The 17,786-nt window shown below is 44.7% G+C and overlaps 1 protein-coding gene and 1 pseudogene across 3 annotated transcripts in view; both read left to right on the forward strand.

Moving 5' to 3' along the window:
- The first annotated feature begins 347 nt into the window (after positions 1-347).
- The window catches only part of DIS3L (DIS3 like exosome 3'-5' exoribonuclease), a 33,218-nt gene continuing 15,779 nt past the window's right edge, over positions 348-17,786 (forward strand). Inside the window, exons 1-9 of one of the 3 annotated variants that reach the window (XM_084817487.1) lie at positions 348-609; positions 3,533-3,686; positions 6,452-6,580; positions 8,647-8,782; positions 10,528-10,704; positions 12,347-12,425; positions 13,519-13,698; positions 14,590-14,759; positions 14,855-15,016. In XM_084817487.1, the coding sequence (XP_084673613.1) occupies positions 480-609; positions 3,533-3,686; positions 6,452-6,580; positions 8,647-8,782; positions 10,528-10,704; positions 12,347-12,425; positions 13,519-13,698; positions 14,590-14,759; positions 14,855-15,016 (1,317 nt within the window). In that variant the 5' untranslated portion in view covers positions 348-479. Of the gene's footprint in view, positions 610-3,532; positions 3,687-6,451; positions 6,581-7,779; positions 7,879-8,646; positions 8,783-10,527; positions 10,705-12,346; positions 12,426-13,518; positions 13,699-14,589; positions 14,760-14,854; positions 15,017-17,786 lie in introns of those variants that run through there. The other 2 variants (XM_084817488.1, XM_084817489.1) reach the window with 2 other exon arrangements.
- Positions 6,867-7,703, forward strand: LOC146337288 (estradiol 17-beta-dehydrogenase 8 pseudogene; annotated as a pseudogene).

Below are 17,786 nucleotides of genomic sequence, written 5' to 3' on the forward strand. Positions count from 1 at the left end.
TGAAGGCAAAAGGAGAAGGGGCGGCAGAGGATGAGATGGCTGGTAGCATCACCGATGCAATGAAGATGGGCCTGAGAGAGCGCAGGACAGGGAGGCCTGGCGTGCTGTGGTCCACGGGGTCACGAAGGGTCGGACACGACTGAACGACGAAAAGCGCTGAGAGCAACTTTGGAAACCGGGTGTGTAACCACGCTGGTTTCCTGAAGAGGGGACACAAGGGGGCGAATCTTTTAACGGGGGGGAGGGAAGGACACCCTCGCCGCCTCCCCCTCAGAAGCAGCAACTCTCCCGCCTCAGCCAGCCCGGCCGCCATTTCAGGCCGGCCACGCCCCTCGCGCCTCGGCCACGCCCCTCGCCTCTCAGGGCTGGCCCCGCCCTTCGCCGCCTCACGCCCACAGCGCCGTCTCCGTGTTCTCCTCAGAACTGGCGAGGGCGGCGACGAAGCGAGGCCGCGGGACGACCGCCCGCCCCCCCCCCAGATGCTGCGGACGGAGAAGGTGCTCCAGCTGCGGGGCCTGCAGGGCCGCTCGGTGCGGGTGGTGCGCGAGCACTACCTGCGGCCCGACGTGCCTTGCGGCAGCGCCCTCTGCCGGGCGGCCTGTCCCCGCGGTGGGTGAGCGTGAGCGCGCGCGGGGGGGGGGCGGTGCGGCGGGGGGGGGGGCGCCTGCGCGCGGGCGCGGGGCTCCGGGCGGGGCGTCGCGCCGGGCCGGGCTTGAGTGAGGGGCGGCGCCGGAGCGCCGGGCTGAGGGTCTTGCGGAAGTGTATTTTCAGGGGCCAGTCTTGGATTTGGAAATGAGCGAGGGGAAGGGGCTGCTGTGCATGTGCAGAGTGCCTTCCCCGCCTTGCGCTTGCGCGGAGCCGCCAAGGACTTCCAGGCAGGCTCGAGCCCAGCAGAACTGGTGGTGGGGGGGGGGGTCTGTGGCGGGGCGCCTCTGTGAGCGCGAGAGAGGCGCGCGCGCGCACAGCTGGCCGTGGCCGCATGTTTTGGATCCCTGGGTGCGGCTGAGCTGGCTCTGAAGGGTGGGCGCGGCGACTAGGGGGTGGGAGTGATCGTGGCTGCATGGTCAGCATGCCCACAAACCTGTGTTACGCTGTAACTCCTCTCGTTGTTTGGCGTGCTGCCTGGGGATGGTGGGAATGGCAGCCCAGCACATCTGGGGAAGGCTGCACGAGAACCTACGAACAGTATTACAGGGTCAGGCCAAAACTCCGCCTAGCCCAGCTTCAGCACAGTGGCCAACCAGATGCCCCCGGGAAGCGCACAAGTGGGGCTTAAAGGCAACGCCACCCGCCAGCTGTTGCTCCCAGCAACTCGTACGCAGAGGCATGTCGCCCCCGAACCTGGAAGTTGCCTATAGCCATCATGACCAAGAATGACATCTCTGTTAGGCGGCTCCTGTGCCTTTCAGCGGGTGTGGCTTTGGCCTTTATATCGGTAGTAAACACTGCCCAAACAAGCCATCTTTGCAGGCACGAGCGATTGTTTGAATCAGATATTTATTTATTTATTTTATTTATTTCATTTATATCCCGCCTTTTTTTCTCTTGCAAGGAACCCAAGGCGGCTTACATTACCCTCCTCCTTTCCGTTTTATCCTCGCAACAACAACCCTGTGAGGTAGGTTGGGCTGAGAGTGTGTGACTGGCCCAAAGTCACCCAGTGAGCTTCCATGGCCGAGTGGGGACTAGAACCCGGATCTCCCAGCTCCCAGTCCAACACTCTTGCCACTACACCACACTGCCTCTTTTACGATTTTCAGCATTGGACAGGGTCGCTGGGTGCCACTGAGAACAAAATTTGTAAATTCTGGAACCCCATACAAGTTTTGGGTTTTCCATATTTGTTCAGGAAAACCAAGAATGGTGTGTAGTGATGTGTAGAAGATCAGACATCTTCAGTACATTATTTCAACCCACCTCACAGGGTTGTTGTTGTGAGGATAAAATGGAGAGGAGGAGGATAATGTAAGCCGCCTTGGGTTCCTTGCAAGAGGAAAAAAGGCGGAGTATAAATGCAATAAATAAATATAACGAGTAGAGAATATAACTGTTTGCCCTGAAAGTAAATTGATTGGTAGCCAGCTCTTTGAAGTATGTATTTATAAAATAAGGTTTTCATTCTTGCCTCTCTTTTTTTTCTTCTTTGGGGGGGGGGGAGGTTGCCAGGCTATTACTGCAATGTGCCCCTGTTTGACTTCACTCACCATTCACAAAGAGAGAAAAAGCTTAATACCGTGTCAAACTTCATCTCTCTACTAGAAGAATCACTTGAGGTCCTGCAGGACTATATATTTTTAGTTTCTGTAGAGTAAAATTGATGGACGAAAGCCAGTTTTCTTCTTGTACTTCAAATAGGGGTGTACGAAACCCCGCTTACCTGGCTCCGCCGGGTTCCGCTGGGGGGGGAGGCGCTCCGTTCCTCCCCCCGGAATCCTCGCCGGCCGGCTCCGCTCTGTGGGGATTCCGCAGAGCCACCAGCCGGCTCCGCCAGCAGCCGGACATCCGGGCGCTGGCTAGCAGGGACGCAAATGGTGGCGGCCATAGCCTCCGCCGTTTGCGTCCCTGTATTCAGCCATGATAGCCATTTGCGTACACGTTTTTTTTTAACCCAGACGTGATAGGCTACGTAAGTCTTTACGTAGCCTATCACGAATGGGGGAAAAAAACAACAACAACAGACTGCAAATGGTGGCGGTGGCCGGTCGGAAGACCAGCCGCCGCTGGAGCTGCCGCCGTCCAGAACATCCGCCCCAGGTAAGTCTCATCCCAGGGGGGTGGCAGGCCGGTCCGCCGCGGAGTTCTCTGACAACCCTAACTTCAAATCCCTTCTAAGACCTACCTTTCCCATGAGACCTTTGGCTCCCCACCCCCCCACCCCATATTGCAGCTTAGGGGTAAATCAGACTTTTATTTAACGACATGCTTGGCAACCCCCTCTGGGTTTTTAAGAAAATTAAATACCAGGTACAATGGGAATTTTTTTCTAAGATTAATTGAACATGGGGTGATTTTTGTCAGGGTTACAGGTGGGGAAGGAAGGATTAAACCTCACCTCCCCATGTTCTACAGTCCTGATAAACTGCCCTGCCCCCATGTGCCAGGGACTTAATTTTTTTAAAGCCAAACCAAGTTGCCAATCATACCATTAAAGTAACATCTGATTTAGTCCTAAACCTATTACCAAACCCAAGCATGTGTAACTGGAACAATTATATGTTCTTTCCTTGGTTTCCCCTCCCTCCACTTCCTTCCCCCTTCCTCTATTGTTTTCCCCATCTCAGATGACAATATGTTACTCAGACCTAGGACCTGTGCTTTTGTACACGATAAAGCAGGGGTGGGCAAAAAGTAGCTCTCCAATTGTTTTGGACTTCAACTGCCAGCGTTCCTGACTATTGACCCTGCTGGCAAGGGATTCTTGCAGTTGAATTCCAGAACTTCTGGAGATCTACCTTCTTCCCACCCCTGCCATAAAGCACCTGATTGCAGTAAGTGGCTGAAAGTTTTTAGTAAACCTTGAATTCTGTTTCAGATGGGAAATTGTTGTCTGACGATGTGACCCACTATGTTGTGCCTGACTGGAAGGTGGTCCAAGATTACCTGGAAATATTGGAGCTTCCTGAGTTAAAGGGCATCGTTTTCATGCAAACAGCCTGCCAAGCGATGCAGCATCAAAGGGGCCGCAGGTATCTAATTTACCTTCGAGGCTCAAAAGTCAGGCCCACGTGGAACTTCCCTGTATACTTTTCTGTTGCCTTCAGTACTTCCAAAAATTTCATTTGGAATTGATTCCTATTTGAGCACTCAGACCTAGACAACCAAACTGAACAACATACTTCCAGTAAGAATCTTCAGCTGCAGCCCTATACTCTCTTAGCTGAGAGTAAATCTCATTGGACTCAGTGGGGCTTATCTCTGAGTAGACATACATAAGGTTTTGCTGGTCATAGTCTGGTTTTAGGCTGATGATTTAGTTCCTGTAAGCTAATATTTCATAGGTCTGGGTCATATACATGTACATTACTTGATATTTCAGTGTTTGCTCAGTAAGTTGAAGATTCTTAGCTAGATGTTGAAAAACGTTCTGTAATTTACAATCTGATGGAAGTCATCCCTTGATGTTCAAGCCATCAGGGTATGAATCAGTCCATAGAATCACATTTTTAAGGTGAAAATACAGATTTTCAGGCCCACCCACAATATAAAGATAACCTATTCTGTAAGTTAGTCGATATGGTTAAAGTTACTTCATGTTTCAAATTTATATTTGGCAGATTTATTTCAGCTTTACGGTGACACTGTAAGGCCAAGAAATATAGAGCCAAACTGTGAAATGTGTTGTTCTGCTGTTCCTTTTTTTAGACTTACAAAGGTTAATAATATGCTGTGAGTACATCTGTATTACAAATGCCCTTGGGACCTCGAATGTTAATCAGGGATTTCTCTAGTTGACATTAATTATAGCATTATTATCTATGAATATATTTCAGAGGTAAGAGAAGTATTCTAATCCTCTGTCATAACAAGGCAAGTTAATGAAATGCTTAATATGTTCTTGCTGTTTGCATTTTTTAACCTTAGGCCACTCCCTAGTTTGTGATAAAATTTTCATGTGGGTGCCTGTAAGACCACTTTAATCTTTTTCCCGTTTATGACATGCAGTCTGGCCTTGTCTCTCCGTGTAGCCCTTGTGCAGTCTGAGACTCGGAGGGGTGGAGGGTGGGGAGGCTTAAGGAACAAAATCTACAAACTGCTATTTCTACATCAGTTTCTTTATTTGATGGGACTAATCTGGTGTAAATGGATTGAGGTTGATGTATGCACAGAGTGACTATGTATTTTTGAAATCCCAGGCATTTTCCATTGGGCATTAATTACTTGACAGACACCTTAATAATACCAATTATTATGCATATTTTAATGCTTCAAAGGGATCTTAATTGTCTTTTTATTTTCAGGATTGCAGTGTTGTGATCAGAATTATACACTTTTAATATACAGATGTACAGCTCTAAATCTATTATTTAGTCACATATTTTATATTCTGAGAGATATATGGCTTAATCCAGATATTACAAAGTATAGCAAGAATAGTAGAGTCCCCCTCCAACGGATCAATAGGAAGGAGAAGGGCATTTTTACTGCCTGTGGGGCCCCCCACCCCACATCCTGCCTAAATAGGAGTTAGGGCTGGAGGCCTTCACAAGCACAAATTGCTGCTGTATTTGTGTATCTCTGGATCAGTGCGAAAACCAGGATCCACCCACTGCCCCACCCCAGCAGCAGCCTCTTGTATGTGCAGTGAAGGGTAGGGAGGAAATTCTTTGAATTTGGAAAACATTTTGTGCACAGATGGCCCCCAATGAATTGTTCTGTATGATCTGCAAAGCGATAGACCTGACATGTTGGGGGCATTCTTCGGGGGGATCATTATTTTAATTTTATTTACATGTAGGGGGCGTCCTTCTAGGGGGCTTTGGGGAAAAAACCACATTATTTAAATTTTATTAAGTTCTGATAAGATCTCAGTTATTTGCAAGGTAGCTTTTTAATATATACACTTCATTTTTTATAAGAAAATGTTATCAAAAGATTATTCTGTGGATTGCCAAGGCAATGTATTTTTTATTCATAATTAATTTTAAATTATAAACTTGCAGTTGATTTTAATGGATATTAATTGTATAAGGATACATCATCATCATTAGCGATTCTGTACCTCCCCGTAGCCGAAGCTCTCTGGGCCATTTTAAAACACTGAAAGTACAATATGCAAAATTTAGAATATAAAAACACACAAACAGACCGTATATACAAAGGCAGCATATATCTAAAAACAACTTCAAGCAATCAGCCAATCCCTAAACAAATCCAGGATCAATTGAAACTCATCACATGCTGCCAAATGCATGGGAAAAGAGAAAAGTCTTGACCTGGCACCAAAAAGATAACAATGTTGGCACCAGGCAGGCTTCATTTCCTTCAATTTGAAATTTGATTTATTAATTATTAGTAATCACTTATAAAGTGCCTAACATTTTCTAAGCACTGTAAAAGATAAGACAGTCCCTGCCTGCAGGTTCATAATCAAAAAGACATGGTACAAAAAGAAAAAAGATTGGAGGGGGAAGAGGAAAGCAAATTCAGGCAACATCGTTAAATTACGTAATTTCTTTTATATAATTATTTTTAATGTTTTCAAGTTGTTATGACCTATGGGCACACAATAAAAATTCTACAACTATTACTATATTTCAATATAATATACATGTATTTTTAGACATTAACCCAGTGAGCAGATTCCTTGGTAGCAACAGGGCTGCTTGTGGATGTTAATTATTTGCACAGGATAATCTAAATATTAATGATCCTTTGTTACAATTAATGTTCCTATTTGTAAATAATAAAGCTGAATTGCTTTGACACAGTGCCTTCTCTGTTTCTTTTGCAGACAGTACAATAAACTGCGAAATTTAGTGAGGGATACCCGTCATGATTGCATTATGTTTTTTAATGAATTCCAGCTGCTTTCTTATTTGCTGAGACAAGGAGGAGAATCTTTGGAGAAATGGCAGACAAGGTATGTGTTCAGGATAATGCAGTTAAAAGGATCACTGAAATTGTTACAGATCAGTGGTCAGCAACTACAGCCTATAGTCCAGACCTAGTCTGTGGGTGACTTACTTATGCTAGGACAAAAAGGCCTTATAGATGTTTATTGTATGCAATTAGGAGTGTAACCAGTAACATACTGTCATGAATTGGGGCTATTTCTGAACAGGGATTTATCAGTTATCTGTTTAACCAATTTCCCCAAATTTGGAGGGAAATACCATCCTGTATTTGTAATTGATAGCTCTGTCAGAATGAACCACCTCCATATAAAGGTGATTATCCAGACCTCAGTTATACATGTGAATCCATTACTTAATTTTAGAACTCTATTGTTTACAAACATGTACTGGTATAACCAATAAGAAGCAGTATGTAGATATATATGTGTGTGTGTATATAATAAAAGGGATTCTGTTGCAAGGGGGGTGAAGTAGACAGGAGATGGGGGCGGCCGTGGTCATGGCAGTGCCATTACCACTTGCCTAGCCCAAGAAGGTGCCTCAGTGGCCATAGTGGACTGTGATGAAGTGGGGGCAGCCAAGACACTGGGGACCGTGAGGCCTTGCGAGTCACTGTGGGATGTGCAAAGAGTGTGGCAGATCTTGTGGCCCGTATTCAGGCCTGTTTTCCCCATCCCACCAGTGTTTGTGTCAACTGCTCCGGGACCATTGTGGATGAATTCCTGCTCCAGCAGATGGAGGAAGTGTTTGAAGGCATTCTCAGGGTGAACCTCAAGGGAATGTTCCTGGTGACGCAAACCATGGCTTGGGCAGTGGTGGAGAGTGGGGCCTCTGGGGGCTATATCATCCACTCAAGCAGCATTTTGGGAAAGGTGGGGAATTTAGGACTGGTGACATCTGCTGCATCCGAGTCTGGGGTGGGGTCTGTGTCCACGATAGTGACCAAGGAACTGGGCAGTTATGGCAGTCGCTGCAATACGGTTTTGCCAGGATTCATCTGCTTCCCCATGACAGACAAGTCCCCCAGAAAGTGCTGGACAAGTTTGCAGCAATGATGCCACTGGGACAGCTTGGGGAGCCTGAAGATGTTGCTGATGTTTGTGCTTTTTTTGGCTACAGATGAGAAGTACTGCAGCGAGTGTGGAGATGACAGGTTGCTTTTTTTTCATCTGACCTGTCTGTTTCACCATATCTCAACACACACACCCAACACGCACATGAAACACAAGCTTCCTGAGACAGCATTCCCTGACTTGAATCCCCAAGGAAGAATTTGTGGGTCCTTCCGGGGAGATGCCACACTGTGAGGACAATCTCAGTCTTCCTTTTGAGGCCTTTCAGTGCAAAGGGGGAGGAGACAGGGCCCCTGGCCTCTCTGGGAAGGGAGGGATGTTTTTAACAAAAGAATGGTGCCAACGTTAAGTGGATTGTGATTCAGACTTCCACTACCAAGGGAGATGTTTAGATTTGACATTGCTTGTTTGAATATTGGCTTCCTTGTGATCTTGGAGGGGCAGGTACTATGTATAATGAAAAAAGAAGAATATGGTTCAGAAAGTATCCCTCTAATATCCTTCTCTCTCAATAAGTCCCATTTGGCATAGCACTTAGGGACTTATTTCTTCCAAAAGAAGGCAGATGAGCTTATCTCCCCAAAAGAGGCCTCTTGAAAATCTTCCTCTGCTCTGTTTTTTTCTCTCTCTTTCCCTTCAAATATGGGTAACTTCTCTTTCCATTCTCCAAGCAACAGTCTTACCTCGCCTTCTGGAGAAAGGGTTTATGCCATGACTAAAATGCTAGCTTCATTCTCATGGGGCAGTTAAGAATTATCGTGACTTTGTTATTCTATCTCCAGCCTCACAAGGAGACCATGAGAAAATAAGGCTAACGGTGTAAACATAGTCCTCAGTCTTTGGTCTGTCATGGCATTTCTCTCACTGCCGCTTGTATGAACAAGGTTATCAATCATATTAAATGGGATTGACAAGGCACATGACAATACAAATGTTAGGGACAACACGAAAAGAGATGTAATGACATAGATTAGTAATATGAATGCTTGGTCTCCTAGGAGTATTTACAATGCATCTGTGTGGTATTATAATCACTTCTCGGGTCAGATGCCAGTCGTTATGGTAACTGATGATGAAGATGCTATCCAGCAACTTGGAAGTGAAACGGAAGGTGTCTTCGTGATTTCATTCAAGGTAATAGTTGTGTGCTGCACCTTAATATAAGGGTAAAGCAAACAGTTCAAGACTCTAATGTTCTTGAAATTTTCCTGCAGAAACGCTTCTGTGTCTTTCATTAAGTTGCATGAAGTAAAACAACATGAATTGACCTGTTTTGAGATAAATATCCAAACTGTTCATTTACATAGGACATAGAAAAAAACCCTGTACTTCTCAGAAAAAAGGGACGGGACTAAAATGTTCACCGACAAAGAGCTCAGTACTTTAAAGTTTGTACTCTGTTGTGCTTGCTTGTCACAAACCTTTAAAAGAGATCTTACTATTTCATTTTGCTCTTACTACATTTCTCGTAATTGGCAAAGGCTATATTTGTGGCTCTGCGGAGGGATGACGTAACAATTTGTATGCCTATACTATACTTGGCATATTTATTGAGAGGGCCAGTGTGATGCAGTGGTTAGCATTGGACTTGAACTGGGGGGACCCAGGTTCATATCTCCACCCATTCATGGAGTTCACTGGGTATTCTTGGGCCAGTCTTTACCTTGAAGTTTAAACCAGCCTCTTAGGATTGTTGAGAATGAAACAAACAAGATCATCCATATATGCCAACCTGAGCATCTTAAGGAAGGATTGGATACAAACGTAAGAATAATAATACTCAATAGATGACATTCTATTCTGATCAGCCCACCAAGGTCTGTTCCCACTCATTCTCCCATTTTCATTGCCCTCTCACTTTTCTCTGCTGCTCGTAGTTGTTGCTCGTGCCCCAGTCCTGAATGCCATGCCTCCTTATGATGCTCTGCCTGCATCCATCATGAGGAAACATCATATCTGGTTTACCATACAATATAATTATGTTATTGGTTTACCCCGTTCTGGATTAAGACCTTTTAGGGCAGGGGTGGGGAGCCTTTTTTCTATGGAGGGCCACTGACCCACCGGAAAGGTCAGTTGGTACCTCCAGCCGATACTGAGTGGAGCCAGAGCCAAAACAGGGCAGAGTTCATGGTATTTCATGCACTCTCCCCCCGCTGCCACCCCATCTTTGTGGACCATATGCAATTAGGTCTGCATGAAATTAGGCCGAGGGCTGCATGTCACCCACAGGCTGCAGGCTCCCCACTCCAAGTTTAGGGTAATATGAAACTGTTGAGTAATATGAAACTATACAACCAAACAGTGTAGTTTGTAATAGCCTCTGTGTGGAAACCTTTGTTTTAATAGAGCTGTGTTAAATACTGTGTTCTATTGCAGCATGAGGCCCACAGGGGAAGTTTGCGCAGTCTGGCCAGGTCTGTTTTGGGCAGGTCAAGCCCAGTCAACTCCAGTCAGATAAAGTCCCGGTTGAGGCAGGCCATCAAGGCAGGCCTCTTGAAGCAAAAAAGCAGGACCCTAGAAAGCTGCTAGTAGGCCCTACTGGCTGAGCTATAGAAAGAGCTTGCCTCAACAGTTTGCTGAAGCTATCTGGGGCCTTACAAAGGCAGGCAAGGCCTGATCTGCATTAGGCCTCACCTACTTGAAGAAGCCAGCTGTATTCCTTAAAGGACCCTTGCTTCCACAAGGTCTAGGGGTTGGAGGGGCTGAGCCTGTGGATGGTTTAAGGCCATGTCCTCCAGCTGGGAGAAGATAAGGTATCTGAAGGATGTGGCCTGAACCTCATCCTTGTCTTTTTGAGAGCACCATGGGATCCCAGGATCAGAGGCCATTACATTCAGAAAACCTCCAGTGCCAATCTTCTTTCTCTCTTTATACAGAATTATTTGGACAACTTTTGGCCTGATTTAAAAGCTGCCCATGAGCTTTTTGATTCTATACTCCAGTCACGCATTGAACGGGAGAATGAAAGCCAAGAGAATAATGGGAGGGAATACCCTGAACATGTCCCTGTGGAAACACTGGAAGCTGGGATCAAATCAAGGAGATATATCCAGGTTAGGTTTATGATGTATACATAGAAAGATCAAAGCCTGCCCTTAAATAACTGAGGACATTTTCATTGAGACAAAAATTTAGCAGATCAGCCTGATGGAGTCCACACACTCAAATTTAGTAAGAGCTTAACTATCAGAACTTTACATCTTTCTGATGCAACTAACGTGAACTTGGAAGGGTGGAAAATACTTCAGATAGCTTTGATAATAAAAATAAAACAATCTTGCCAGTTTCAAGCATAACATTTTGAAGTTTGTGGGCCAGATCTGATAACAGAAAGGATTGGGCTGTTTCTTTGACAGGCTACTACAAATATGAATTCAATCCAAGAATGTCAGACATACATGGAACAGTAAGCAAGGAAGTGTTTTTTAATAACATTTCTACTCCTTTCTATAAAATGCTCAAAGTGGTAATGTATAGAGTAGAAACGGATAACACTGAGGAAACTCCTGCATATAAGATACTTTCATACCTGTATTTTGTTGTCTTGCCCTGTTGCCCTGACACCATAACATGGGCATTGGGAGTCTCTTGCTAAAGTGTCTCTAATGGCCTTTATAGGTCATTACCGTGGGAATGGAAAATAAAACCATCCGTTGGGAGAGCTGGCATTTTGTTCAGAAGCTATTTATTTCTAACGTGAATCCCGCCTTTCCATTTGAAGATTCCCAACACAGCTAACAAGACTTAATATCAAAATAAAAACACAGCACAGGAGAGAGAATACAGAAAATAAACAAAACAGATTAGCCAGCTGGCTGTACAAACACTTGCTGGAACAAATGAGTCTTCAAGAGGTGACAAAACTTTATTAAGGAGGGTGCCAAATGGATTTCCTGAGGCAAAGAGTTCCGTAATGTGGGCACTGTCACCAAGATGGCTTTCCCACATTCCTGCCAATTGTGCTTCAGCTATAGGCAGGGTACATTAGAGAGCTTCCACTGCTGACCTTAAGAGATTGGGCAGTCCATACAGGAGCAGGTGGTCTTTTACGTTTCCTGGACTGAAACCATTTAGATCTTTGAAGGTGATCATCCGCACCTTAAATACAGCCTGGAAACAGATCAGAAGCCAGTGCAACTGGAATAACAGGGGAGTTATATGATCCAGCAAGTTCAAGCTTTTGAATGCTTTTTAAGGGTAGCTCCATGTAGAACCTGTTACAGTAGTCCAGACAGGAGGTCATTGTGTGTCCCCATGGGCAGATCTGTTTTCCCCAGGAACAGGCATAATTGGCACATCAGCCTAAACTGGGCAAAGGTGCTCCAAACTGTAGCCACCAGCCTGAACATCAAGCAGCAGTGCTGGGTGCAAAAGCACCCTAAGCTGCCAGTTAATTTTTCAAGAGAAGCGCAGCCCCATCTGAACAGGCAACAACCCTATTCCATGACTGACATTCTTTGTGATCGTAAGCACCTCTCTCTTGGCCGGATTAATCTTCACATGTCCAGTCCTTTATTGATCCCAGACAAGTATTTTTAGGCTTTCCATCACCTGCCTGGAACCATACAGAAAGGAGAGATAGAACTGGGTATCATCAGTTGTCAGTCCCCAGCCTACATAACTGTAGAACTGAAATAAACACGGGATTGCATGCGTGTATTAGCTGTGCATGGTTCTGAATTTAATTTGTTGTAGGGGGTCCTGAATGTGAATAAGCACAGAGCACAAGTAGAAGCGTTTGTGCGACTTCAAGGAGCCAGCAACAAAGAAAAAGGTGGGAACAAATTCACTACATCCAGTTTGGCCAATGAACCCGGTTTGGACTTCCTTAGGGTTTGCCTTCTTCAGTAATGTACGGCTTGGCTTGCTTCCTTGGATCATCTGGAGCCATGTTGCTTTGGTGGTCTGGACAGAATACGTTGCCTGATAGTGGGGGTTGGTAGATGCGGGGTTGCTCCCTTATACTAGGTACGTTTTTCATTTCTGACACGTCTAATTCTTTTTTTGAGCAGGACTTGAACTGGGTTCCAGGTACAGCTGCTTTGGGAAGGAGGAGTAGATCGCTTTGGGCCGTGTCCAGTGCTGCCCATGTGCCAGAAGGACCCACTGCTCCAGAAGGAGCAATGGCAATTTAAGTGCTTCCAGAAGCAACCAGAAATTAGCCAAAATGCTCGTTCCAAAATGCTGGAATGGACCAGCTCAGTGGAGCTCATAGAGGGGAGCTCTGCTGACTTGTATGGTCCTGGAAACAAGCATTTCAGCTTGTTTCCGGGGTTGTGCCGGCATGGGCCCGACTAGTGCGATACAGTCGGCGGAGGTGTGCGGGCAGCAGCGTTGGATGCTGCCCATTGCCTCTTTCAATAGAACAGTGGGGAGCAGTAGTCTGGCATTTTCCTTTGTCAGGGCAGCCCCGCCCCCCCAATGGTTTCTGTAAGTCTCCCTTAAAGTAACACTTCATTATCAGATCAATATTTCAACAGGAAGGGATTGGACTGTGATAGATATGCGGCAGGTGAAGTCTTGGAATATGGGATAGTTCCTTAAAAGTAAAAGACACTTGGCAACCCTAATATAATACACGTGTTATGCCTGCATCTTTTTGATATTTGGTCTTGCTTCAACAGTCTTTACACATTATGTTATGTTACACATTCAGTTATGGGAGTAATCTCACGGCAGTGTGGATTGGGAGCCTCATACATTTTTTTGCCTGAGATTCCAGCTGCACTTGACCACATCAGTGTCTCCTTTTTTGTGAGAAATTGCAAAAGAGGAGCTACACTCCAAGATTACTGCCGAAGAAAGGACACTCAGATCTGCTGCCTGCTGTAGTTCTTTTGAGTCATTGCTCCCTCATTTGCACCCAGATCTCAAAACTGACATCCTCATTTATGGCACCAAAGCTCGGAACAGGGCAATCCATGGTGATGTAGTCGCAGTTGAATTATTACCTCAGAACGAATGGAAGGGACGGACTGCAGCTCTTTGTGAGAATGAGAATGAAGAAAAGACCTCTGGGGAGGTTTACTGTGAGACTATGCCCACAGGTAAGGTGTGGACAGTACAGGACTTGCATGTGGATAAGCTGGCATCACACACAGTTTCTGCTGTATTATCAAGTAGAGGCCAGGTCTTTGTCGATAGGATACTGAGCTAGATGAACAGAAGTCTGGTGTTAGTAGTTATTGTGTGTAATTATATAATTTGCTGTACAGAAACCCAGTTGTTGTTATTATTAGTGTGTGTGTGTATCTCTATCTTGCAGAATTTCATGTCTTTGGAAAAACATTCTGGAATTGGAACATAACTCCTCCCCCACCCCCAGGTTTTATACCTAAGAGGTCCACCAGAAAAATTGCAGAACTGTTTATTCTAATGTTTCACTCTCACTGCACTCCTGTGGGTAATTATATGCTAAGAGAGGGAGGAAGAGTAATCATGTTTGCATAGCCTCTGTCCCTCCTACAGCATAATTTCCACATGTTGTGCTAGGGCAGAACACAGCTAGTTAATGTACATTGTTACCCTGTTCAAGGGAACAGTCACAACACTCCACTCAAATAGCAGCTTTTCAGTTGCATTTGGTTTATATACTGTGTGAGCTGAAGTTTGTAAATCATACCGGTGTCCTTTGGGCCTAAGATTGTTGTTCCAATCTTGCTAGAAAACACCATTTTTAAAACAAGCTCATATTTAAGGAGAAGGAATTATTGATCTTGTCTAAAATGTATTGCCACATTTTCAAGTTTCAGGCTAGTCCTTTAAGCACACTCTGTAGACCTTCCTTGCTTATTATATCATGTTAGCAATTCTATTATTGCCCCATGGGTATGATAGATCTTCCTGTAAATGGATATATCTATCAAATCTCGACTATTATGTTCTTTTGCTCGTCCTTCCTATCGCAGATGTATAATCAGCACATTCCTCTTTTAAAGGTAGAGTTGTTGGCATCATACAGAAAAACTGGCGTGATTATGTAGTCACTTTTCCATCCAAAGAAGAGAGCCAGTCACATGGCAAAAATGCACAGAAAATCCTTGTGACACCTTGGGATTACAGGATTCCCAAGATCAGGATTAGTACACAGCAAGCTGAGACACTGCAGGTAAAAAAAGGAATTGGGACACAGGTTTCAGCCACATTCCATTCTGTATTTGCTGCTGTTCTTGGTGTTCTGATTGGGATATGATTTTGCTACAGGACTTCCGGGTTATCGTGCATATTGATTCTTGGGAGTCAACATCAGTATATCCAAATGGACATTTTGTACGGGTTTTAGGACGGATAGGAGATCTTGAAGGAGAAATTCAAACTATCCTGGTGGAAAATTGTATTTCTGTCAGTCCTTTCTCCGAAGCACAGGTAAGCCTGTATTATTTATTGTTTTTAACAATGTGGCTGATAAATTGTAATTGTATAGTTGCTTCCGATGGTTTGGAAATAACATCATTTAATGCAGCTTAGTCTCTTCGATTGCATAAAATGAATTGGTACATGTATTGGGGGGAAATCGTGTAATTTTAGATCATCGGGGGGGGTTATATTGTGTATGATGGTCTCTGGGAAGCTCTCAGAGCTGAGTGTACTTTGCACTACACCCCCCCCCCCCCCAGTTCCACACAGAGATAACCTCAAGAAAACTGAATTCTGCAGACTTTATAACTGGTCCATATTTACTTAATATGCTTATTTTTTCAAAATTGGTTCTTCTGCTAATCACAGAGAGGTACAAAAAGCTATGCAAGGCACTGAAGCATTGCCTTAACTCTGTCTCCTGACATTCACGTGGCATTGGCTATGCACTTTCAACCCCATATCTAAAGAGCCTCTTGTTAAGGGTGAAAGTGGAGAGTGCAAAAGCTGGTTTGAAACTCAACATTAAAAAAACTAAGATCATGGCATCTGGCCCCATCACTTCCTGGCATAGAGAAGGGGAAGAAATGGAAGCAGTGACACATTTTACTTTCTTGGGCTCCAAGATCACTGCAGACAGTGACTGTAGCCATGAAATTAAAAGACGCTCCTTGGGAGGAAAGCTATGGCAAACCTAGACAGCATAGTAAGAAGCAGAGACATCACCTTGCCGACAAAGATTCATATAATCAAAGCTGTGGTTTTCCCAGTAGTAACATAGGGCTGTGAGAGCTGGGCTATAAGGAAGGCCGAGCGCCGAAGAATTGATGCTTTCAAACTGTGGTGCTGGAGAAGACTCTTACAAGTCCCCTGGACTTGCAAGGAGGTCAAATCCGTCAATCCTAAAGGAAATCAACCCTGAGTGCTCATTGGAAGGACAGATACTGAAGCTGAAGCTCTCATATTTTGGCCACCTAATGCGAAGAGAAAAGTCACTGGAAAAGACCCTGATGCTGGGAAAGATTGAAGGCAAAAGGAGAAGGGGATGGCCGAGGATGAAATGGCTAGATAGCATCACCAATGCGATGAATATGAACTTGAGCACGCTCCGGGAGAGAGCAGAGGACAAGAAGGCCTGGCGTGCTATGGTCCATGGGGTCACGAAGAGTCAGACACGACTTAACAACTTAATTGTTGAACAACAACAACAACTAGGAACTTGCTTTGTAAAAAATATGAAAACTTGAGACCAGGATGCTGAATGCTGCTCCCAATATCACATTCTATGTTTTTATGGTGTGATAACCTAGTTCATGGCTCCCTTGCTATAGCAGGTTTGGTGGAAGTGGAGTTCTGTTGCATTAGTGTTGAATTTTGGAGAGCTAAGGACCTTGAATGAGGTCAAGTCCCCAGGTCCAGATGAATTGCACCCTGGGTTGTTTAAGGAGCTAGCAGATGGACTCTTGGAACCTCCATCTATTAACTTTGAGAAATCCTGGAGAATGGGTGAAGTACCAGAGACCTGGAGGAGGGCAGATGTTGTCCCTATTTTCCAAAAGGGGATAAAGGAAGATCTGGGGAATTATAGGCCAGTCAGTCTGACATCAATCCCTGGGAAGATTCTAGAGCAAATTAAAAAGCACTTGATCTGTAGGCAGCTTGACACTAATGTAGTGATCACCAGAAACTAGCATAGATTTGTCAAGAACAAGGCCTGCCAGATTAATCTTATTTCATTTTTCGGCCAGGTAACTTCCTTAGTAGATTGTTGAAATGCTGTAGAAGTGAAAGTACCCCATGATATTCTGATTAGCAAGCTAGTTAAGTGTGGGTTGAATGGCATTACTACTAGGTGGATCCACAGCTGGCTGGAGAACGAAACGCAAAGAGTCCTCATCAATGGTTCCTCATCAGACTGGAGGGAGGTATTGAGTGAAGTGCCACAGGGCTCAGTCCTGGGCCCTGTACTCTTCAACATTTTTATTAATGATCTGGAGGAAGAGGTGGGGGGGAATGCTTGATCAAATTTGCAGATGACACCAAATAGGGTGAGACAGCGAAAAAAGACAGAAACAACCTGAAAAGACAGAGACAACATTTAAAATGATCATGATAGGTTAGAAGACTGAGCAGAAAATAACAGAATGCAATTTAACAGACAAGTGCAAAGTTCTTTATTTAGGAAAAAGAAATCAAAAGCACAGGTATAAGATGCGGGATATCTGGTTTGACAATAGTTTATGTGAAAAGGATTTTGAAGTTGTAGTCAATCACAAGCTGAATATGAGTCAGCAGTGTGCTATGATTGCAAAAAGGGCAAATGCAATTTTAGGTTGCATCAATTGAAGTATAGTTTCTAAATCAGGGGTAGTAATAGTGCCACTGTATTCTGCATTGGTCAGACCTCGCCTCGAATACTGTGTCCAGTTCTGGATACCATACTGTAAGAAGGATTCAGATAAATCGGAACATGTTCAGAGAAGGGCAGCAAAGATGCTCAGGGGACTGAAAACTAAGTCCTATGAGGGAGGTGATGGGCTATACATTGCATTCAGGTGGAGGCTGGACAGGAATGCTTTAAACTGGATTCCTGTACTATTCAGGAGGTTGGAGTCAATGCCCTAAATGGCCCCTTCCAACTCTGTGATTCTAGGATGCCATGTTACAAAAGGAAACTCTTGGCTCTTTACATTGAGGGATCTAACTTTCTGAGATTTCAGTATCAATAGAGGGCAAAACCATTAAGATTCTTCCACAGATTTATTCACAGGCTTTTAGA

The sequence above is a fragment of the Heloderma suspectum genome, chromosome 11 (genome assembly GCF_057233095.1).
Source record: "Heloderma suspectum isolate Gila_16-S chromosome 11, 16-S_ref, whole genome shotgun sequence".
Taxonomy (NCBI): domain Eukaryota; kingdom Metazoa; phylum Chordata; class Lepidosauria; order Squamata; family Helodermatidae; genus Heloderma; species Heloderma suspectum.